General features: G+C 43.0%; 2 protein-coding genes and 1 long non-coding RNA gene across 3 annotated transcripts in view; all 3 read right to left on the bottom strand.

Moving 5' to 3' along the window:
• Window positions 1-1,982: 1,982 nt before the first annotated feature.
• LOC119335535 (NAC domain-containing protein 22-like) lies at window positions 1,983-3,421 on the bottom strand. Its single transcript, XM_037607653.1, has one exon. The coding sequence runs from the start codon at window positions 3,257-3,259 to the stop codon at window positions 2,369-2,371; it is 891 nt and encodes a 296-aa protein (XP_037463550.1). The 5' UTR covers window positions 3,260-3,421; the 3' UTR covers window positions 1,983-2,368.
• Window positions 3,422-7,200: 3,779 nt separating this feature from the next.
• Window positions 7,201-8,707, bottom strand: LOC119340539. Its single transcript, XR_005164587.1, has 2 exons — window positions 8,225-8,707; window positions 7,201-8,129 (listed from the first exon to the last, which is right to left on the bottom strand). It is a non-coding gene; the product is annotated as an uncharacterized LOC119340539 (long non-coding RNA).
• Window positions 8,708-8,910: 203 nt separating this feature from the next.
• The window catches only part of LOC119340538 (1,4-alpha-glucan-branching enzyme, chloroplastic/amyloplastic-like), a 28,776-nt gene continuing 14,071 nt past the window's right edge, over window positions 8,911-23,615 (bottom strand). The window contains exons 8-19 of the mRNA XM_037612461.1: window positions 13,587-13,794; window positions 13,429-13,498; window positions 12,790-13,059; window positions 11,783-12,689; window positions 11,533-11,649; window positions 11,313-11,375; window positions 10,722-10,829; window positions 10,153-10,254; window positions 9,903-9,970; window positions 9,728-9,809; window positions 9,492-9,608; window positions 8,911-9,402 (exon numbers count right to left, since the gene is read on the bottom strand). Coding sequence (XP_037468358.1) covers window positions 9,259-9,402; window positions 9,492-9,608; window positions 9,728-9,809; window positions 9,903-9,970; window positions 10,153-10,254; window positions 10,722-10,829; window positions 11,313-11,375; window positions 11,533-11,649; window positions 11,783-12,689; window positions 12,790-13,059; window positions 13,429-13,498; window positions 13,587-13,794 — 2,256 coding nt within the window. The 3' untranslated portion in view covers window positions 8,911-9,258. The remainder of the gene's footprint in view (window positions 9,403-9,491; window positions 9,609-9,727; window positions 9,810-9,902; window positions 9,971-10,152; window positions 10,255-10,721; window positions 10,830-11,312; window positions 11,376-11,532; window positions 11,650-11,782; window positions 12,690-12,789; window positions 13,060-13,428; window positions 13,499-13,586; window positions 13,795-23,615) is intronic.

Raw genomic sequence — 23,615 nt, 5'->3', positions numbered from 1 at the left:
TTCAAAAAATTCTGAAAAAAATTACAGATATACATGAAGGCATAATACACATGTGTGTAAATTTTCAGTTCAAAATACATTAAAATGAGGGCTGTGCAAAAAATACAAATCTGAGGCTGTTTAACACATGATACTGTTCATCCTCCCAGGCCATGGATTTGTCTTTTTTTACAGGTCGCAACTCAAGGTATTTCATCATGAATTTTTACACACATGTGAGTTACATCCTACTTGCTTAGGGTCTAATTATACAGGATTGTAAAATAAATGAGGCTCAAAGATTTTGGGAGAAGCTGGGTAGGGATCGGATTCTGAAAGAATCCCCAGGCAAAAGAACTAGGCCTTAGTGAGTTCTTCAGCCCAAAACCAATTACCAATGAAGAAACCACTCTATCCCACGTAGCACATCCCCAAATGGGCGAGGCCGGGAATAGCTCAGTTTCTCTGTTCCTGCTTCGTACAGTGCAGCATCCTGTTTTGTTTTCTTCACTTCCGTTTTTAATTCTTCATCTTTTTTCTTTTGCTTATTAAAAATGTAGTGGTAGCATATTTCACAAAACATACATCATGTATTAAAAAAATGCACCTCTTATTCAGAACATGTTCATCAACGTATTCTAAAAAGAATCTTCACATATCTCAAAACTGTCCATCACATATTAAAAAAAAGTTGTCACCATGTATTTAAAAGATGTTTCTCGCGTATTTTAAAAATATTCACCATTTATTTTGAAAACGTTCATTGCATGTCTAAAAGAAACCATGGATTTTAAAACTGTACATTGTGTATTGAAAAAATGTGCACCACATAGTCAAAACATATTCTTCCTGTATTCAAGAAATGTTCCTCACATTAAAAAAATCTTCACCACATATTTGAAAAAAAAGTGCATTGCGTATTTGAAATTGTGTATTGAATTTTTTTTACCGCATGTTAAAAAAATGGTCATTATAGATTTAATAAAAAGTCACGACATATTGCAAAAAGTTTCATCGCGTATTTATTTAATATTCACCGCATATTTCAAAAGTATTCACCACGTATACGAAAAATGTGCATCACTTACTTAGAAAAACGTCAACCCTATATGAAAAAACTGTGCATCACGTAATTCAAAAGTATTTTATATTAAAAATATCATGTATTATTTTATAAAATAATCAACTATGCTAAAACATATTTACAAAAGGAAATGGAAACAAAAATATTGTGAAGGGAAAATACAAGACAAAACAGATAAACTGAAAGAGATAATTGTTTATAAATGTAGTCCCATATTATAAATTATTTTCAACATATTCGAAAAATGTTCGCCGCTTACTTAGAAAATGTCCACCCCATGTGGAAAAAATTGTGCATCACGTAATTCAAAAGTGTTCTTATATTAAAAAAATCATGTATTCTTTTTAATAAATTACTTATCCTAAAAAACATTCAAAAAAGGTACTGGAAATAGAAATAGTGTAAAGGCAGAAAGGCAAGAGAAAAGAGATTAATTGAAAGAAATAAAAAATGGATAGATGAGAATAAAACATAAAACTAAATTAGAAAACCTGAAAAATGAAAAGAGAGCAAAAAAAGAAATAAGAAAACCGAAGAAGAAACCCAACAAACAAAAATAACAAAAGGGGGAAGAAAAGAAAAGTTGCAAAACTAAAAAGGAAAATTGAAAACAAAACCTGAAAAAAGAACTGCACAAAGAAATAAAGTGAGAAAGAAGAAAAAAAACTGCATTAATCAAAGAAGGCAACTCAAGATCATCATTTCATTTTACAAAAAACAACACTTATACCATTAAAATGATACAAGACCAAAGATGACCTAACATAAATACTAATCGACCCTTTGTATTCATCAAAATTAAACGAGTTACGTGTATTTCTAACCCATCAATTTCCTCTTCCTCCGACTCACGTATCACAGTGAGTTTCATGCGCCCACCAAAAAACGTCCCCAATAAACCCCATCAGAAAAGCTCGGGTCGTGGAATTTGGCGTGAATGCCCAATCTATTACGCATGTATTTGACCGCATATTTGAAATTTTGAATACACCTTGTACACGTACGATCTTGCATCCATTGAATCTATGAACTCTGAGCAGACTCCATTGAACTACTAGTGATTAATAGAGTAGTGAAAATTTGGCTCCTCTATCTGTACTACACATGGTGAAATTTCACCATTCCTTTTGTCTTAGTTGTGTCATATATATGTTGAGTTTCATATATGCCAACCAAGCAGTAGACTCCATCTCAAGAGCGTCTGTTGCCAGATTCGACGACCGCTGCATACCCTGCTGGATGATGTATTCATCTCTGAATTTTGAGATGGCTTCATGGATTAGTAGAAGTAATAAATTTTTGGCTCTAGAAGTTGAGGACGCTGCTGGCGTAGTAGGGAGACAAGCAGAGGCCCTCCATCCAGGGGCTCCTCAGCTGCGTCAGGAACGGGTCCTGCATCCACTCCAGCCCGCCCCTCGCCGTCTCCAGCTGCGGCAGCCGCATCGCCTCCGGCCTCGCCACCGCCACCGCCACGGCCTCCTCCTTCTTCACCCCGTGGTGCTGCACGGCGGCCTCGTGGGCGACCTCCGACGCGGACGAGACGTCGGGCGAGCCGGCGCTGCAGTGGGAGAGGGAGCGCGAGGCCGTGGCGGTGGGCGGGGAGGAGCGCGCGCGCGCGAGCTCCTCCATGGCCACCCGCTGCTCCAGCTCCTTGAGCGACACGGCCTTGCGGTACACCTTGCAGAGCACCACGTCCTGCTGCTCGCCGGCGCCGGCGCCGGCAAGGTCGGGCAGCCGGTACTCGTTCATGACCCAGTCGGTCTTGGTGCCCCGCGGCGCGCGGCCCTGGTAATAGACGAGCGTCTTCTTGAGCCCGACGAGGCGCTTGGGGTCGGCGGCGCAGCGCACGGCGCGGTCGGACCCCGTGGCCTTCCAGAACCCGCGCTCCGTGGTGCGGCTCGGGCGCCCGCTGCCGCCGCCGCCGGACGCCGCGTGCTTCCGGGCGCCGTCGCGGGGCACGAAGAAGTACCACTCCCGCTCGCTGGCGATGGCGGCCAGCCCCGGGAGGTCCCAGGGGTCGTGCCGGTACAGGTGCACCGTGGGGATGATGTCGAACGGCGCCCTGACCTGATGATTCTTGCTGCTGCTGGTGACGTGGTGCTTGAGGTAGAACTCCAGCAGCTCCTCCTCCGTGGGGTGGAAGCGGAACCCCGGCAGCTCCAGCGACGGCGCCGCCGCTCCTCCTCGCCGCTCCATCTCGATCAGATGAGCTAGCTAGCTTGGGTAGATTGATTCCAGTGTGGTAAGCAGAGCAGAGTTGTTGGTTGTTGGATGAATGTGTTGGGAAAGAGCAGAGGATGCTCGCAGCATATATAGGCCGGCGGTGAGGAGGGAAATGGGGTCTCCATCCGTCCAAATTCCAAGTCTCCGCATGACTTTTACTGGCCAAACTGCGGACAGTGAGTGAGTGTCGACTTGGAATTCTTAACTGGTAATTTGTGCTGATTAATTGACCGGGGGTTAAGTTTGGATAGCTACCTACAAGGTGTGAGTGTGATCTCTGTATGTATATGTGATTAGTTAACTGCCAAGTTGGGTAATGGTGGTTTGTTTAGTGGTGAAAAGCTATAGGAACCAATGGTCTGCATCTACTGTTGTGGATGTAGTACCTTCTAGTACCTTACCTGTGATCTCATCTCAAGTTGATGATGTATAAGGCTTTAAAACAGAGATTAATTAAGAGAGGAAATTGGTAGGAGTACTTGTGTTTGTGTGTGGTGGTTCCCTGTTAAAATCCACTAAGCTTTACATGATGAAGTTTCCTCGTAGCTAATCCAAGTTAGTGGGAGAATCATGATTGGTCAACCACCGTAGAGCAGTCCACACAGTAAATTTGACTTTGAATCAGAAATTTGTGATATATTTTATTTTTGGACATTGCGAATACATTTTTAGTTTAATAAGCAACACTGCCCACAAAAAGGCTAATGCATGGCAAGTTGTCATAGAAACATAGCAAAGATTGGTCTCAATGTCAATTTTCATTCCATGCAAAGTAGATCATTGGAATTTAATTTGTTTTCTATCCTACAAATTCTCGCTTGCACCCCCAAGGACGAGCGCCAAGTAGCTGTAATCGTCATTAAGCCCTTGAATCGATCTAAAGCACCTGACACTTAGATCTCGCCGTTGCGTACGCGTGACGAGAAGCCCTAACCTCTTCGCCCCAAGGATATGGAAGTAACCTATGCCGGAGCTTCGCCGACTCTGTCCTGGCAGACCTACTCGAGGAAGGATCTAAGCCCGAAAGACCAACTTAAATATGAAGCGCCACCATCTATCCGGGTGTTGCTAGGACTAAAAAAACTAACCTAAACTACTAGCCGGAGCCACGACACCGAGATTCCCTTCCCGTCATTGGTCGCCGGAGAGGCGGGAAGAGGGGACATGAAACCACATGCTGGCCGATGGAGACTGGAGGGGACGGTGTCTTCACCCTAGACATCCCTGCGGGGAGGAAAAGGCGTGGAAACGCCTACCTCATCAATGGAACAAATGTGTTTTAAACACAAGTATGTCAATGTACAAACTATGAAGCACTTTGTGATTTCAACCAAAACCATTCATAATTAAACAAGTGTTGATACTTAAACACCTCAAGCACACATAAAAAACACTATATATTGGCCAAAAAACATAAGAAAACACTAGCAAGCATTTGTTCGGGTTGATAGAACACTTAATAATGAAAAATATCCATTTACAGTAAGAGAATAATTGCCAATTTGCCAATATCGATAATCATTTTCATTTAAAAGAGTCAGATAATCTGGTCTAAAGAATTATATTATCATGTATTGTCGTGTATTAGCAATAACATATCCTAACAACTACCCAACTAAAAGACATTTCCTGACAACCAAGTTGCATTCCAGATAAAGTAATTTTCGGTTTTCAAATATCTCTTAACATATCCTATACCACTTTAGCCGAAAACAACATTGGTTGGTAGTTATTTAATCACGTTCATCCTAGATGGTGAGGATTTTCTTTTTGAGAAACACAGCATAGACGTGGACATCCACATACACGGTAGCACAGTCACCCCTATGAATGCATGCACGTACACCATCCTCTATGAGCACCTACAAGAGACTGAGCCGGCAAGCACACCATGGACAAATATCGTCAAAAAGCCTGGAATAAATTTAGAAAAATGCGACTACTTGCGTCAAGTCTAGGACTTTCAACCCAGACAGGCACATTCCACCACAAAGGAAGCTATGCATATCAGTTTGCTCAATGGTGATGATTAAAAGGATAAATAGAAAAGGGAACTAATTAGAAGGTGTAGGTTGTGTTTTGTGTAGTGCTCCCTTGTTGATGCCCACTATTTATGCCAAAAAAAAGAGGAAGATTATGAAACAAGTTTCGCAGCCCCCCTGACATCATTTGTTTGTGATTATGGAAAATAAGTATGTGTACGGAGCAGCATCCTTAAACAGATTCCCCTAAAAAAAAACATCCTTAAACAGAGATTTTCAGGAGCCGCCCTGACAACTCAAGGTCGTGGAAGAATCTAGAAATCAATCAAGCGTTGCAGAACAGTTAAATTTGCCTGCTATGTTAATAATTAAATAAAACTTTGTAGAGTCACCATTCCAGACAAAATTAAAAAATAATCAGTCCAGTGTGTGATTGGATAATTAGAAGATTAGGGCAGCTAATCTGATTGGGCTGACGTCGCTCTCAAGAGGCATCGGCAGAATAATCTCTGACCAGCAAAGTTCATATATAGTAACATTCCAAGAAGCCACTCACTCTTGACCCTAGGTCAAACCTTCCGCAGCCATACTTCTTTTATGAAGAAAAAGATGAGGTTTGGCAAAAATAAATAAGCTGTTGAACACAAATCTTTGACCTGTTTATCTTGAACTAGGCCAGTGCTAATATTTTATCCAGAAAAACTATTTAAAAGCACAACTTCTATATGTAATTTGACTGTAATTGTATTGGATAAATCACTTCTGTAGGGGAATGAATGGTTGGAAGAGGAAGAAAGCTAAAGGAAAAAGGACAAATGTTAGATCATTTAATCTAATACCCTAGAAAATTGACTTACCCAAAACAAAATTTTCAGGTGACCTTATGTATAGCCTATACCATTTAAAAGAGCCGAATAATCCAACTAGATGAATCACTTTACTGTGTCGCCATATATTAGCAATAACATATCCTAACTCCCAAACGTATAACATATCCTTTACCGTCTGATTACAAAGGGCTTATGTTTGTATGTTTTTTTATCGGAATCAACCGACATGTTTTGTTGGATTGGGTTTTAGGGAACACTCTCTGGTATGTCCACTTCCCATGTGTGAATCTCAAGGCGACACACATGGCAATCCCTGCTAGCTCGCATGTACCCTCCCGAGGAAATGACACAAATGTTCGCTTCCATACACCATCGAGAGGGAACGGCTTCATGTATAACAATGACACCCATGTAAGGCAACTCCTCCATGTGACATGGTAGTCTGGCCCATCGCAGCACAACATATTCCCAGACATGTGGTCGAATGTTTTTGCTTTTAGCCTGGCAATTCTCTATGTTGTATCATGGCAAATCCCTTAACCACATGGCGAAAGTCGTGAGAATTCTTTCTGATAGCATGCAATTCTTTTATTTTATTTTTGACATGACAAATATTTTTGTTGTACCATGACAATTCCTAAACGTATTTTGAGTGGTTTTTTAGGAACACTCTTCAATAGCGTATTTGCTCAAACAAACCTATTAGGCCTTGTACAATGCAAGGTGTCTAGGAGAGGTGTTTGGAGAAATAAACCAAGCTTTTCTTAAGCGCCGGTGCTTATTTGTACAGAACAGACACTGATGCTTCATCAAAAAACCAGGTTTATTTTTCTAGTCACCTCCGTGGACACCTAGCGTCTTATAGAGATTTGGGTGGCCGTCAGCTCGTACGTTAGTGGCGTCTTTTTTATTCACTTCCACCATTAGTACAGCTAATCAGGACAGGCATTTTTTTTAGAGGACGTGAGGCGAGTTTGTGACTGGATAATTACAAGATTAGCACAGGCAATCAGATCGATCGGGCCGACGTCGCCCTCAAGAGGCCTGAAGAGCAGAATAATCTCTGACCTGCAACTGCACAGCACACGTACTTTAATAAAAAGAAAAGAAGCCACTCACTCTTGACCCCGGTCAACCCTTTCGCAGCCACACATATTTTATTACAGAAAATAAATATGTGCGCGGTTAAGGCAAGGAGAAAACAAACAAACTGTTGAACACAAAATCTTTGACCTGTATTTAGCTTGAACCAGGCATGTCTATCTTGGACGTCCCGTCCGAAAACCAAGGAATTCCGCACCAGCATTTCCCCACTGTTCTACTCCCTCCGTTCCAAAATAGATGACCCAACTTTATACCAACTTTAGTACAGTACTAATTAGAAACCCAGATGAGATGATCCAAGCAGGGAAAGTGAGCAGCGAAGGTGAAGCATTGCCTCGGTCGCAGGCAACGTAGGCTCCACTGACACCGACGTCCGCTTGCATTGAAACGGTAAAAGGCGAGCGAGCGCATCATCCATCATTCACAGCCTCAGCAATGGAGTGCCGGAGTAGGGACAAAAAAGCTCACCAAGATGTCCACTAGCCGTGACTTTCCACAGCAAATTCCAAAAGGGTGTGACACACCGCACCACATATCTCCAAGTATCCTTTTCCGTCCGGCCGTCGGTGTCGCTGAACGCAGAAAACCGTGTTGAATTGTTCCAAAGCCTTGAACTTCTTTCCTCCTCTGTTTTTTTTTTCCTTGTGTTGACGAGCAGGAATTCAAGGTGGAAAAATCATTACACAAAGACTAATACTAAAACAAAACAAAATAACATAAAATATACTGTAATAATAATGGTTTTGATGAAAGTGGTTCCACTTTTTTAGGTGCGTTGCATTTGCCTCCATGTTGGTTGACACCATATATAAGAGGAAAACAAGGGTAAAGGAAGTTGCCTTCGATTTCAACGTCTTCGTGTGCCTCTTCGCCGGAAGCAACCTTGGAACCCTCCAGGAAAACAGCTCGAAAAGAATTAATTCTCTCCTGCAAAAGATGAACTGATTATAGGCTGCTGAAACACACATTATTTTTTGTGCTGCAGAATAAAACATGTAGGGACTAGTGTTGGTGTGTCTCACTGTCACAAGCCACAGCCATAGACTGGAGACTGGACTGCCCGCTGCTGAAAATCAAGAAAGGGACGCCCTGCAGCAGCATCCACATCACGTAGAATCTAGACCGTTTCCCCTGCCATCCTGCCGAGCCGTTTCCCCTGCCATCCTGCCGAGGCCGCTGTCATCTCATCTCGGCCAGTCAAGTCCATGCCCCTGCGTCGCTTCTGTTCATGCCAAAAAAACGCAGTGCAGCCACTCACCTGGCACCACGGGCGCAAAAGCAGCGGAGGAGGAAGAAGATGGCCATGGCAGCTTGCGCTACTTTGAAGCGGTCCAAGTCTTGGGCGATGCGCACTTCTCATGCCCACTGTGGCCTCGATGGTCAGTGCCGTGAGCGATGATGACGAAGATGGTCGCCTTTTGGTTGTGGGCAAACAAGACCTGTTGGAACAAGTTAGTGCTGGATAATATTTCTTTCAACTGGAGAATTTTGGGACATGATAGGATAGCTTACCTTTGTGTGCCACCATGACGCCTTGTCTCACGAAAGGAAACAAGGAGTGAAGCTTCCCCAGCACTGCAGTTATTAGCACAAAAAGGTAGTGCAATCTATGATTTCTTCGCCCTGCAGTTATTAGCAAAAGAAGATACAATCCAGGCTTATAGCAATATGTATCAATTATCATGTAACTATGTAAGACAAAAAGAAATGGAAAACAGACAACTGTTTTTATTCTGGGCTGACAGCCCCAAACTTTCTTTATGACAGAGGACTCGGGGATGGCGCATATTTGGCACGTATAACTGGACTCGACCCGCACCATCACCGCTTATTTATCTTTCTATATAGTAGGTAACCTCAGCAAAGTCCAAGCCAGAATGTCAAGTCTGCACAGTTTGACAGTATTGCTACTAGTAGCAATAGCAGGAGTATTACAAGGACGTCGGTACACGGTTCTGATCAAGCGTTGATATGGTGCTTATTTGTTGTCTTTGTCGGGTGACCGGAAGACAAAGTTAATTCCCTTCTTGCTGGAGTCACCTCCTGTAGACGCCTTTTAGGAACCAGAAGTCGCCTCACCATCTGCTGCGTCTTTGACGTGAGTAGCTTCAACATCGATGTACCCGAGAGCAGTTTTGCCCCAAGAAGCAGCTCCTTCACCCTTGGGCTTTTCCGCTTTTTCCTCGACGCGATAGTAAGCCTGGCAAGAGAGCAGTTTGTGAGGTTGTGCTGCGGTTTTTTGTGGCTGTTAATTATTTATTACTAAATCATCCTAGTAATTAGCATTACCACACAAGTACGGGATGGAGACAGGATTTTGAATGAGTTAGGGCGGTTGTTGAAGTTTGTTTCAGGTACTCCTGGTACTCCTTCAGGCGACGTGAAGTGGTCGTTGTCATGGGCCACCTGCAATGCAGCACAGATCAACAGTGCAAATAAGATTATCTGATGCAACCTTGATGGCCCCATCTACAGAAGAATATAGGTGTGCAAAACAGATCTTGAACAATATTAACATTGCTTACTCTTCCATGTCCACCAAACATCAGAGCATCGGAGTCCAGAGCTACCTTGTACTTCCCAGGCAAGTCACATCCGACTTTGTAACTGCGTGTTTTAAAAGTGGAAACGATTAAGCACATTATACATTATAAGCAGAAGAAATATTGAAAGGCAAAGCTTGCACAAGAGATCAGTTACCCATCATAAGTTTTACTGGGATGAAAATTGAAGACGAAAACCAGATCTCCACGTTCAAATACAATAATCTGGAAAGGAAGTTGGATGAGTCCATAGGCCATTTTGAGACAACAATGGTTCATATCAAACAGATACGGTTTCAACTTGTTCGGTAACATAAAACACACAAGTCAGAGTTGCTATTCTTAGGAGTAAGAGTGAATCAAATGATGCAACAACTGCCCTGACTAAAGATTGTGTAGTTAAGTACCTTCTTTTCCTCATTCATGTCGCTGACAATCTGCTTTGATGATGATAGGAAGGAAAATTTGTCGTCGAGCGCATTCATTGCTTGATCAAATGCGTTCATGTACTGTTCAAATTATATATGTTAGGCGAGAAATAAAAAATGCTTGAATGCAGAAAAGCTGGATAAAATATGAGAAAATTCGTGAAAGGCTATTATTATTTATCATATGCAGAGAAAAATAACTTCCTGTTAACAAAAGAACACAGCCTTCAAATAAAATTTGGGAAAATGCAATGTCAATTTGCATATGGATAATGTATGTAATGCACATCAATAATGTGTAAGAATCAATAAAATTAGTAGGTTAACACTAGCAAGATTTGGTCATCGTACTGACCAACAACTAGTAGATCAGCAATTTAGTTTAGTTTGAAAGGCTTAATATGAAATGTTAGAAAGGAGAATTTATCCCAACACAGAAGTTGGAACCCCGTGTAAATAGCCAGAGTCAGAGATGAAGGAACTAAGTGAGGTCAAAGATCCAAGAGAGCTACGAGACCAGAAACTGTAAGAGTGTACATAGGCATAACCTTGTATCGTAGGTGATCAATGTCCGCGAGGCTCCACTGGCGTCTGCATTTATCATAACTCCAGTTGTTGCCTTCTCTTGGAAAGTCAATCCATTCTGGGTGGCCAAACTAAAAGGAAATTGCACCATCAGTACGAGTTAGAAAACAGATATAAACGCTGTCAGGTTGCAGCAATTTGCCATATACTGCTGATTTTCTGCAAGAAGCTTGTCTTTTATATGTAAAACATGAGTAGGTTAAGAAAGACATGATAACATCTCTAGCATGTTTGCATCATTTATGGAGAAACATTGGTATAAAATAAAATCTTTCAAACCGGGAACATTCATTAGTGTGTGATGTCGGCATATATGTAAACTGGAATAAGAGGAACCAACAATAGACTGCCACACTAAAATACAACAATGAATTAGAATAAAGATTAGGTACCAGCACAGCTAAATGATACGTAATAACATGGAAATAGCTGGGGTGTACTTGGTCTTAGAAAACAGAGGTTTAAACTTTTTGCACCTGCGCAAAGGATTTATTTTTTTTGAAAGTTTTGACATATTGATCAGAAACAAGTTTTGACAGATAATTAGATTTTACCTCATTGCCCATAAAATTTAAGTAGCCATCACCTCCAAGGGCCATGGTGATGAAGTGAATCATCTGAAATATTTGTAACACAATAAGCCAAATGTACCAAAAGGGACTGGAACACACTATCTTCAAGGGCTAACCAGAACTTTGAGTAAACCAACTAAGATTACAATACTCATCTAGAAATAGAACCATCAAATTAAGGGACACTTAAAACGAATCGAACCTTTTGAAGTGCAATGCCACGATCAACTGTAATTGAAGCAGGCTGCAAGTCAGACATGCCAGTATACATTTCCTTGTCCATCAAGAGAAATGCCATAGTCTTGTCGCCAACAATAGACTGAAAATTTGCGTGAAAATTAACTACCAGGCAAACAAAGTGTCCCACCTTTGAACTGTATGTTCTTAGAACAGTGCCCCCATCCAAAAAAAAGCGCATACTCACACACACCAACAAAGGAGGGAAAACATACCTGATCATGGCTCTCAGCATATGCAATACACTTTTCCGTATACCTCCTGTTGGTCAAAGTATGTGCTATTCCACTCATTGACCATTCAAGGTCATCTTTGTTCTTCAAGTAGTCGATCCATCTATCAGGAATAGCCATAGCCAGGCGATAGTCAAACCCTACTCCACCTTCATCAACTGACCGACAAAGCACTGGCATGCCTGAAACATCTTCTGCAACAACAGTTGCTTCTGGCAAGAGTTTGTGCATTAAATGGTTCGCGAGCATCAGGTAAACAACTGCATCTACATCAGTATCCAAACCAAAATATTCCTTGTAACTTCCAGTGAATGACATATTGATACCATGGTGATTATATAGCATGGATGTTACCCCGTCAAATCGGAAGCCATCAAACATGAATTCGTCCATCCAATATCTCAGATTAGAAAGAAGAAATCGTAAGACCTCCCAATTGGCATAGTTGAACAGGCGGCTATCCCACAGTTTATGATAGCCCCTTTCTCCTGTGTGGAAATAGGACCCCTGTGTGTTTTGCCCAACATCATAGCCATTAAGACCATCTGTCTTATTACTGCTCGCATGGCTATGGACAACATCCATCAGAACACGCAACCCTAAACTGTGTGCCTTGTCAACAAGATATTTGAGGTCCTCTGGCGTGCCTGATCTGCTGCTAACTGCGAAGAAATTTGTCACATGGTACCCAAAAGAAGCATAATATGAATGTTCCATGATTGCCATCAGCTGAACTGTGTTGTAGTTGTTTGCCTTTATGCGCGGTAACACATTGTCTGCAAATTCTCTGTATGTGCTTACTTCAGGCTTTTCACCACTCATCCCCACATGAGCCTCGTAAATACGTGGAGCGTCAGGCTTTCGAGGCCGAGGATGCTTAAACACATACCTGCAAAACGAGCAATAAAAGTATCATGTCTCCACATTAATTTAAGTTAATTGTGTGGGTTTTACTTAGATTTCTTGCTCTCAAGCCACTGAAAGTAGACCTTTCACCAGTTGGTGGATCCCAGTGAACACCGTCATATGGAGCTCCAAATTTAGAGGCATCAAAAGTTGCATAACGAATCCATGCAGGAACCCGATCGACCCATAGTCCATCTCCACGGTGAAATCGAAATTTAACCTTGGAATTATGGGGGATGGCAGGTTTCCCATTGACATGGGAAATCCTGACTGACCAAACACCAAAATTATCCTTTGTCATCCTGTGCCCAGAGCCATTCCAGTTGTTGAAGTCACCAATAAGTTGTGCATCCCTACACCCATAAAGTAATGATTAGCAAGTAAATACATGAATCTACTAAAGATAGTGAGAAGCAAGTATTGCCATAAAAGTAATGTATACCAGCCAACTATGACCATAACTATAAAAGGGAAAACATATTTCATATTTTCTCTCTAGCGCATCCTGATCTACCTGTAATGCTTAACTTAACAGCACAGGACAAGCCATGAGTGAAAACCTGAAATAGTTATCTATTCTTTACTAGCTACAATCAGAAAAGATAAGTCATCTCACTGGAAACAAAAATGGAAAATACTCTAACTCTTAGACAGTTTCATCAGCACTGCATAGGTTAACCAACGACCATTGCAATTAGCTGTGTGACAACACTAGAACTTACATTGCTGCAGGGGCCCATTCCCGGTACACAGTTGCGTCATTTTCTGTGTTGATCCCAAACTTCAAGTAGCCTATAAAACAGAGTTACATTATGCCCTTTTGTGCTGCGGACGCCACGAAAGGAGCACTATTGTTTCGAACACATGAATGAAAGCTGACCTTTAGAGAACTCTTCAAGGCCCCCCTCGTATTTCTCAATCGAATGTTTCTGTTCAAGATACTTTTTCATCCTGTAACTGAAGTGTTCCTTGAAGCCGGCAAACTTCGGATCCAGATCGTATATCGGAAGGTCGCCGACGCCATCTTCAGCTGTTGCCATGGTGTAGTCTCTTGGCGCAGACACGGGAGCAGAGAAATCGCTCTTGGCCTTCCATAAACGAACGACAGTTAGAGCGAGCGGCAGATTTACAACAACTAAAGAAGTAATGGAGATACAGCACAGGATCATGTGTTTACACAATTAAATATATTTGGCACAATGCAGCAACTAATTACAGAGTAGTTGATAAATTCATCACAGATTATTGGTTGATACATTCATCACAGATTACCACATTTCGATTGAAATAGTGCAGGAGAGGATATAACAGTATATGGATCGCATGAAGGCAGAGAAATCCAATCGAAATCACACCCACTTGTTCCTCAATGGACGGCGTCAAGTGGACGAATCCCAGCCTCAAGTTTATTAGCAGTAGTAGTAGTAGTATTTGGAATAACCACCACCATGGATCAGATTCCGTTTGCCCGGCGACAAGAGGGGGTCAAGGCCGCAAATCTGGATAGGCAGGGGAGAGGGCTCACCTTCCAGCGAAGCGGAGACGGCGCGGGCACCGCGCTCAGCCGCACATTGGCGCCGCCCTGCGCGCGCGCGGCATCGCATCAGGGAACCCCGGCGGAACGGAGGCCGGAAACGGAAGAAAAGAAAAGAAGATCCCGACTGACTCACCGAGATCCCCGGACCGGGCCGGTCAGCAGCGGGACGGGAAGGGCGCGGCAGGAGCGAGGGCGAGGAGGAGGTGAGGCAGAGCATCGTCGTCGATGTCGATGTCGATGGCGGCGGACGGGGGTCCCATTGTCCGCGGGGCCCGTGACCCGGCGCGCTTTATAGCGGCCGGCCGGAGGAGTGTGGCGCCGGAGACGCAACGGAACGGAAAGGCGTGATTTTTTCCCCCGTGGCCGCTCTCAACAGGACAACAAACAGTGGAGTGGAAGCAACGAGAGGGAGGGGGCGAGGGAGAAGCGGATCTGTGGGCCCGGGCGGGCCGGGGTGCACGTGGACGGTCGGCGGGGAGAGAGCGTGCGTCGCTGGGCCGGGGCAAAGCCATGGGCCCTCACGTGCCTCGCCGCTTTCGGCCTTCGTCAGTTTTCCTTTTTCCAGCCTTCGCTGGTTTTGTGAAAAAAGTGGGAGGATATATATATTTGCTCTAAAAGAAGATCCCAATCACTAAAAAGGCATCACTTTCACAAAAGAAATACTACTCTTTGCACTGTCCGGCAAAAAGAATTTACTCTTTGCAAAGACTAGTGGGACTCCAATGGCTGGTTGTTGCTTGTCAGCGTGGGAGAATGAAATGAGGTTTCTGTAGGGCGAAAAAATGGTGTCCAATGTTTCGCTATGTGTATCGCAACCCCTCACTGCTCTCGTGTCAACTGCAATGTCCCCATCTCCGGCAAGTTTCTCCAGGGACACCACGGTCGTCCCCATCTCAGCCTCGGAGCTTCGCGCCACCTCAACTCTCATTCTTTCAATTGGAAATCGGCTAGCGTTACTTTCCTTTTCAGGAAAGTACCGGATAGCGAACGTGGTTTCATATGGATCAAGTGTATAGTAGGGGTGTCAATCGGGTCCCGCTTAATCCCGTTTAAAGTCCACTTATGATAATGATATGATAGTTCAAAAATATATTTTTTTGTTTGAGGAAAATGAACTATCAAGCTAGCAAAAACTAACTAAACGGGATTGCGGACGCCATTTATTTGCCACTTACATCCCTAGCGTATAGCATGTGGTTGGGCTGGGTTGGAGTTCTTGCATATATTTTTTCTAAAAGTATATTTTAAACCGAGTGTTCAAATTTTAAGTGCTTGCATTGCTCATTTCGATAGGTGTTGATGAAATTTTTTGCCCGTGCAAAACATATTTCTCATGTTAGTGTTTATACTTTCTATGTTTAGTGCACCTCCATATGCATATGTACTTTTCATAAGAGACAACAAGTAATACTAAAAAAAGATGAAACCGGAAGAAAATGGCAAAAAAAAGGGGGAGCGAAATGAAAAAAAAGGATATATAAGTCTGGAGAAACCACAAGAGAGAAAGAAATAGTTTTCTAAGAAAATAAGAAAGGGGACACCAACAGTCCAACTACCCTTGCTCCCTACATGGGGCACCCCTGCACGACAAGCAAAAGGCACTAACAGCGGATTTAGAGCATCTCCAGCCGTTGCCCCCCCCCCCCAGGAGGCCTGAAAATCGCCGCCTGGGGGCGAGCCGGGGCAAAACTCGGCGCTGGGGGAGATTGGGTTCCCACTCGCCGCCCCAGGCGCCGATATCGGCCCATCTGTTTCGCAAAGCACCCGCTTTTCGGCCCATTTTCGGCGACAAATTGGCCCAATATCGGTGCAAATCGGCCATTGTTCGCTATGGTTGGGCACAAATTCAACACAAGTAACTTTTTCTATCACATAGTTCATTACCGAAAATCAATAGAAATCAAATAGTTCAACAAAAAAATAATTCAATACAAATTAAGTTCAACAAATAAAAACTCTTATTTCATCACACGTCGAGCTAGGCAGCATTGCCCTTGAGCCTCCATAGGTGCTCCACCAGATCGTGCTGCAGTTGTTGATGCACCTGTGGGTCTCGGATCTCCTGACGCATATTGAGGAAGGCAGTCCAGGTTGCCGGTAGCTGGTGATCAACTTGCGCAAGAGGACCCTGCCTGTAATATGGTTCAGTGTCAAACATTGGCTCTTCCTGCTCGCTCTTAATGATCATGTTGTGCAAGATGACACAGCAAGTCATGATCTCCCACATTTGATCTTTCGACTAGGTTTGAGCAGGGTACCAGACAACAGCAAATCGAGATTGGAGCACACCAAATGCCCGCTCGATATCCTTCCTGCAAGCCTCCTGAACCTTCGCAAAGTGGGAGTTCTTGCCTCCTGGCACAGGGTTTGAGATAATCTTCACAAATGTAGACCATCTCGGATAGATGCCATCAGCTAGGTAATACCCCTTGTTGTAGTGCCGCCCATTGATCTCGAAGTTCACCGGAGGAGAATGGCCTTCAACAAGCTTGACAAAGACAAGGGAGCACTGCAGGACGTTGATGCTATTGTGAGTTCCTAGCATCCCAAAGAAAGAGTGCCAAATCCAGAGGTCATGTGGGGCCACTGCCTCAAGTACCACACTGCAACCGCCTTTGGCGCCTTTGTACATCCCCTGCCAAGCAAATGGACAGTTTTTCCATTTCCAATGCATGCAGTCGATGCTTCCAAGCATCCCAGAAAATCCTCTTGCTGCATTCTGTGTTAGGATCCGATCAGTGTCTTCAGCATTGGGTGATCGCAAGTATTGCGGTCCAAACACTACCACCACTGCCCTACAGAACTTGTAGAAACACTCAATGGTCATGGACTCGGCCATGCGCCCATAGTCGTCGAGTGAATCATCGGGAGCTCCGTATGCACGCATCCTCATAGTTGTCGTGCACTTCTAAATTGAGGTGAATCCAAGTGTGCCAGTGCAATCCTTCTTGCACTTGAAGTAGCTGTCGAACTCCCGGATGGAATTCACAATCCCGAGGAAAAGCTTTCGGCTCATCCGATAATGGCGCCGAAATGTTTTCTCGCCGTGCAATGGAGCGTCAGTGAAGTAGTCGGAATAGAGCATGCAGTAGCCTTCCAGACGATGACAGTTCTTTGCTTTCACCCTCCCCGGCACCGAGCCACCTCGCCGCGGCTTTTCATTGCTCGCGAGCAGGCCGGCAAGGGCGACAAGGACCATCAGATGCTCCTCCTCCTGGACGTCAGCTTCGGCTTCCTCCTCCAGCAATGCCGCGAGCGCCTCCTCGTCGTCCGAGTCCATCACCGGGCCGGGCAGACAAATCACCGAACAACTGGCGGGCGTGGTAGAGGCACAACCGCTAGTATGCCGCCCTGCGCGGTCGGGGCACTAGAAAATTCTCCTGGAAGGTGGTGACGAGGTTGCCGCGGCGAAACCTTCTCTCCTTTCCGGTGGGGAATGGCCTATCTAGCGGTGATGGGCGGCGGGCGGCGCCGGGGTCGGCAGGGGTCATGGCCGAGGGCGCGGGCGTAGGGGGCGAATCTGGACGATTTCCTTGACTTTTCGCCTGACAGTGTGGCGCAGGTGTGTTTGTCCCTTCGGCCAGACCCACCGAGCGCCCCCAGCATGCTGGGTTCAGCCTGGGATCGCTGGGCTCAAAAACGGGCCGAGCCAGCGGATTTCGGTGTCTTGGGGGCGCGACTGGGGCTTTTTTTCGGCGTCGTGGCCCAAAAATTCGCCCTGGGGGACCTGTTGGGGGCGTGGCTGGAGATGCTCTTAGAGAAATTCTAGCAGTGTCACCATAGTGTGGTCGGCATATGCCATATGGAGCATGTTCATCTGCATTTGGTAGCTGCTGCTGTTGTGCACAAACACAGAGTCTCCATATGCAACGTCCATATTTGTGGTTTTAGATTTTTCATCTTTTTCATTTGTTTCAAATTTGTATGTTCAATTTAAGGTACATTTAGTTAAACCAAACCAATTCAATCATCATCAAACATGATTAACTTATATTACTGCCAAAAGTCATCGCACAAACATTTTTTTGTGACTTCAAATGTCATTGAGCGACATTTTCAAGATATGCAATGCCGCTATCCGACATTGCTATGTTCTACTACCTGCAATACCACCGTTGTTGCCATCCTCCTCCGGGAGTCGAGGAAGGCATATGGCGAGTTCCCGCTGTTTCGACTCATCGATGGTTGCAGGGCAAAGCTCCCAATGGACGCGCTCCTCATTGCGAGCTTCGAGGGTGGAGAGTCGCATCACAGCATTGATTGGTCCTCGGGCATGATGAGGCCAGCGGTGTTGGATGACCTCATTGACATGTCTGATGGCACCCGAGGAGCCATATCAATGCTTCATGTTGCCATGGGAGCAGACAGATCCGCCACAAGAGGAGGAAGCGCCACACACGCTGTTGTGGGATGAAGAATCACCTACTACCATGGGGGATCGCACCATCGGTGCACCGCAATTGGACAAGCGGTTTAGCCAATAAGTTGTGTCCCTCCATCATGACGACATTGTGGAGAAGAGGGAAGGATACATGAGGAAGGAGTAGGTGGCAGCTGGAGGTTTCAGTGATGTCGTCGAGCTTTTATAGGCAGGGTGATGCTATGCGGCTGCCATCCGAATGGCCGCCTCATGAATCCGAGGGGAGCGAGTACGCCACAAATTGGAGGGTGCTTAGCCATCGTGTCACCCTACTCACCGGTGATTATCTGTGCATGGTGGTGCATGTACCTGTGGCACGTTGTGTGAAATCCTAGCGTTGGCGCAAGGAGGAAGAAGTGAAAACTTCCCTCATGCGCTTGCGGTTGGATATGGAGTGAGGGCCAACGAGGCCTCCAAGACCTCCACATTTGGAGGCTAGAAACTTGTTTATGGAGTGAGCTTCATAAATTATGGTGACCCGGAGGCATATGGTGACTGGTAAAGTGCCATTTTGGCCTGAAAACATCATATTGGCATTATGGCGATTCTACTAGAGTTGCTTTTACTCGTCTCACTTTAACCTTCTCTGAGATCACCTTCTAGAGTTATTCCCAAAAACAAGAAGAATAGACAGAATATTTTGCAACAAAGAGATTAATGGTTTCTAGAATAAACATGAGAGAGTGCATGGCCATGCATGGTGGCATCTTTTGTTTGTAAATCTATGTTTGAATAACTTTTGGCATAAAAGGAAGTAGTTTGCAAAACTATGTTTGTAACTCCTTTATAAGTTAATGTTGTGTGAATATATCTTCATATCAGTCCTACATGGCACATATGAGGCAAATTGTCAAATTCAAGTCAAGTAAATAGAAGTCGAAACAACTAATCATGGTTAATAAATCCAAGAGAAGAATGGGCTAAGAGGAAAAAAAATCATTGCATGAAGACCTAATAGAAATAAACTTGTTAGGTGTGTGTGTGTGGGGGGGGGGGGCAAGGGGGTTAATGTATCATGTATCATGCACCACCATTTCCTCCATACTCCAACATGGTCTATATATGTCGAATATCGTCAACCTTTATACCCACCCCCATATATGGATATATAATCATTCACTCTCACTTGAATAAACCACAACAAAATATACATCCAGGGAATCCAATGAAAGGCTTGGAGAAAGGACTTTGATTCGAGGGACCTAGAAAGGCACATGATGATGTCGAGGGAAGCGAAGGATCAAAGCAACCACTTCTTAAGTGGGTGTAGACTTTAGTTAAAGCACTTCCCTATTGAGGAAAATGGAAGTGTCAAGGCAGCATTTTCCCTAACCAGACCTACTTGCTAGCTAAGGCGCTTCTCCTTTTACCTCTTCTAACAAAGGAGCACTTCACACTTCAACAAGGGGCGACCAAATACATTTAAAAATTGTTGATGTGTGAGCTCTATCTTGTGTACGATGCCCTTCACATAAGGCCCCATACATTCTCCCCCTCCCAATAACTTTACATCATGAGTACTACCACAAGGTCTACCCCCTAATAATATGTTGTCGCGATGACGGCAACAAAGCTTGTGATTTTATTTCAGGATCAGGCCCATCACTTGGGATATGTGACTTTAGTGGAATTGTATTCTTAAGTATTATCTTTATCTTGACGATCATATTTCCTTTTTAGCAATTAATAATATAGCACAAAACAACATGTACAAATTATCTCTGTTTATTCATGCAATCCACTAGTTTTGTAGCTCATTCGAGTATGGACAATCGATGTTAGGGTAACAAGGGTGTTCACCTGGAGACCTCTCGTCTATATATGCGGCATGATTGATTGTGTATGATTACATTGCCCCTACCAAGCAATGTAGCTATTACATTCGATGAGCTTTCAAACCATCTTGTCAAATTCACAAATAAGGGTAAGCTGGGTTAGTGGTCAAGTGGGTTTTTGAGTTTAGTTGCACTAGACATGCTACACTCGACATATGGAAATTAAACCATGTAGAAAGAGGAGAGTCTCCATAAAAATGAACAAACAAACAATGCCAAGTAACAAAGGCTACATGCTGGAATATGAAGACATACCACATGTTGACAACTCATACATTTGAAAATTATTAGTCAAATGGAACTCAGATTCTATTCTATTAACATGTATTGCATTATTAGTTTGACCCATGAATTGTAGAAACATCTATCAAGATATTTATAGATATTACTGTAGGTGCTCGTGCGCGCGCACACACACACACAAACCTATTGTAATAAATCTGTGCGAGACAAGTTATTTCATATGTGAATTTGTCATTCTTTTATGCTTTTGTTTTATTAATAGGTTGGATTCAAGTTCACGAAATGCTCTAGACTGTAATTTCAAACACTAACACAACTTAACAATAAAATAGAGTTCTACATTAATATTTTTATGTTTGTAATTGTAGAGTTTGACTTTTATATCTAAAAAATGCCAAGATTAAAACATTGTTAATGCATGGAAAAATTTGTTATATATAGTTCAATCATAGCCGTTCAAGTTAGGACTTACAACTTCCACCTATCTTATCCAAAATCATAAGGAATCATCTACACTAACATTCCACCTTTTTTCCCTCAAAAGGATTGTGAATTCTAATGTGGCAGATCCAAATATTAATGAAAAATATATTGGTTAAAAAAGATAGCATCGTTTAACGGCGGTGACTTATAAAGAAGTAAGAAAAATTACTATAAATAGGCAAGAGCCCTTTGTGAATGATATGTTATCTCAATATAATTCCCATTCTAAAGAATCAAATAGTTCAAAATCCATTAAGCTATTCGCTTGCGATTACACTTTCGTTTAGAAATATGGTACACAGATACAATCAGTCCCTAAGCAAGTGGAAGATAAGTGTGTGGAGTAATTATGTCTTTTTATGAGAAAAAATTCAGAATACTGTGAAATTTTCTGTTATATGATTTTAATAGAAGGAGGGGATGTAATTGTCATTCGATGTGGATGAACAGAGTAAACTATAAATATTATGTGTAAAAAGTAAACATTGATCATTCGTAAGTCTCGAGTTATTCTCTAATTTCTTATATCACTACCTAGTTCCACTAGGGTTCTGATCTTGCTGACTTCAAGTTTGGTTCTATAAGTATCAAGTTCAACCTAAAACAATTATCTCAATTATTGTTTTTTAAGTCAAGTTGATCCTACTATATATATTGAATTTATCTTATTTAGCAAATTGACAAGTTATACCATTTAAAACTAATCAAGAGAAAAATATTTTGAAATCTATTAGAAATATAGCATTAAACATATATTTTAAGGAGTGCACATTATCTCGTAAAGTCAAGTAAATGTTGTCGTTGATATTGATGCAGTTGACTATGACAAATATGTAGTTGAGAAGCACAAATTTGCCTTGCCAACGACAAAGGTGCATTTGAGAGTGACAAAGATGCATTCACCCACGTCTTCATGTGTCAACTGTATCACGTGTCTGAACTACATCGCGTGCTTACTGCATCATGTGTTTACTTTGTCTTGCATGTTTACTATATCTCACATGCTTGGAGCATTTTATTTATATATTGTATAATGTTTATTGGTTAAGAAAGTAGTATACATTTACTAGGGAACCATAATTGTAAATAAAGACAAACATTTGCATCACAATATATGTGAAGTACATGCGCCGTGACGAGATTGGACATTTAGATACCAAGGACTCCGATGAGCATAACTTCCTTTCAAGCTTTCGATTCACCATGCCATTTTATGATTTTATCATGATGTTTTTTTGCTACATCATACCGAAGGAAATATGCCCTAGAGGCAATAATAAAGTTGTTATTTTATATATTCTTATATCATGATAAATTTCTATTATTCATACTAGAATTGTATTAACCAGAAACTTGATACATGTGTGGATACATAGACAAAACACCGTGTCCCTAGTATGCCTTTACTTGACTAGCTCGTTAATCAAAGATGGTTAAGTTTCCTAGCCATAGGCATGTGTTATCATTTGATGAACGAGATCACATCATTAGGAGAATGATGTGATGGACAAGACCCATCCATTAGCTTAGCATAATGATTGTTCAGTTTTATTGCTACTGCTTTCTTCATGTCAAATACATATTCCTCCGACTATGAGATTATGCAACTCCCGGATACCGGAGGAATGCCTTGTGTGCTATCACATGTCACAACGTAATTGGGTGATTATAAAGATGCTCTACAGGTATGTCCAAAGATGTTTGTTGGGTTGTCATAGATCGAGATTAGGATTTGTCACTCCGAGTATCGAAGAGGTATCTCTGGGCCCTCTCGGTAATGCACATCATAAGAAGCCTTGCAAACAAAGTGACTAATGAGTTAGTTGCAGGATGATGCATTATGGAATAAGTAAAGAGACTTGCCGGTAACGAGATTGAACTAGGTATGAAGATACCAACAATCGAATCTCGGGCAAGTAACATACCGATGACAAAGGGAATAACGTATGTTGTCATAACAGTTTGGCCGATAAAGATCTTTGTAGAATATGTGGGAGCCAATATGAGCATCCAGGTTCCGCTATTGGTTATTGACCAGAGAGGTGTCTCGGTCATGTCTACATAGTTCTCGAACCCGTAGGGTCCGCACACTTAACGTTCGATGACGGTTTTGTATTATATGAATTATGTGATTTGGTGACCGAATGTTGTTCGGAGTCCCGGATGAGATCACGGACATGATGAGGAGTATCGAAATGGTTAAGAGGTAAATATTGATATATAGGGCGGTAGTATTCGGACAGCAGAAGTGTTCCGGGGGTACCGGGTACGTATCGGGTTTACTGGAAGGGGTTCCGGGCATCCCCCCGACAACTACATGGGCCTAATGGGCCAAGAGTGGGACAGACCAGCCCCTAAGGGGCTGGTGCGCCCCATGTAGGCGGAAATAGA

Source organism: Triticum dicoccoides, chromosome 7B, assembly GCF_002162155.2.
Source record: "Triticum dicoccoides isolate Atlit2015 ecotype Zavitan chromosome 7B, WEW_v2.0, whole genome shotgun sequence".
Classification (NCBI taxonomy): Eukaryota; Viridiplantae; Streptophyta; class Magnoliopsida; order Poales; family Poaceae; genus Triticum; species Triticum dicoccoides.
The sequence above is the reverse complement of the archived record's forward strand: the minus strand, read 5'-3'. Positions and strand labels throughout refer to the sequence as shown.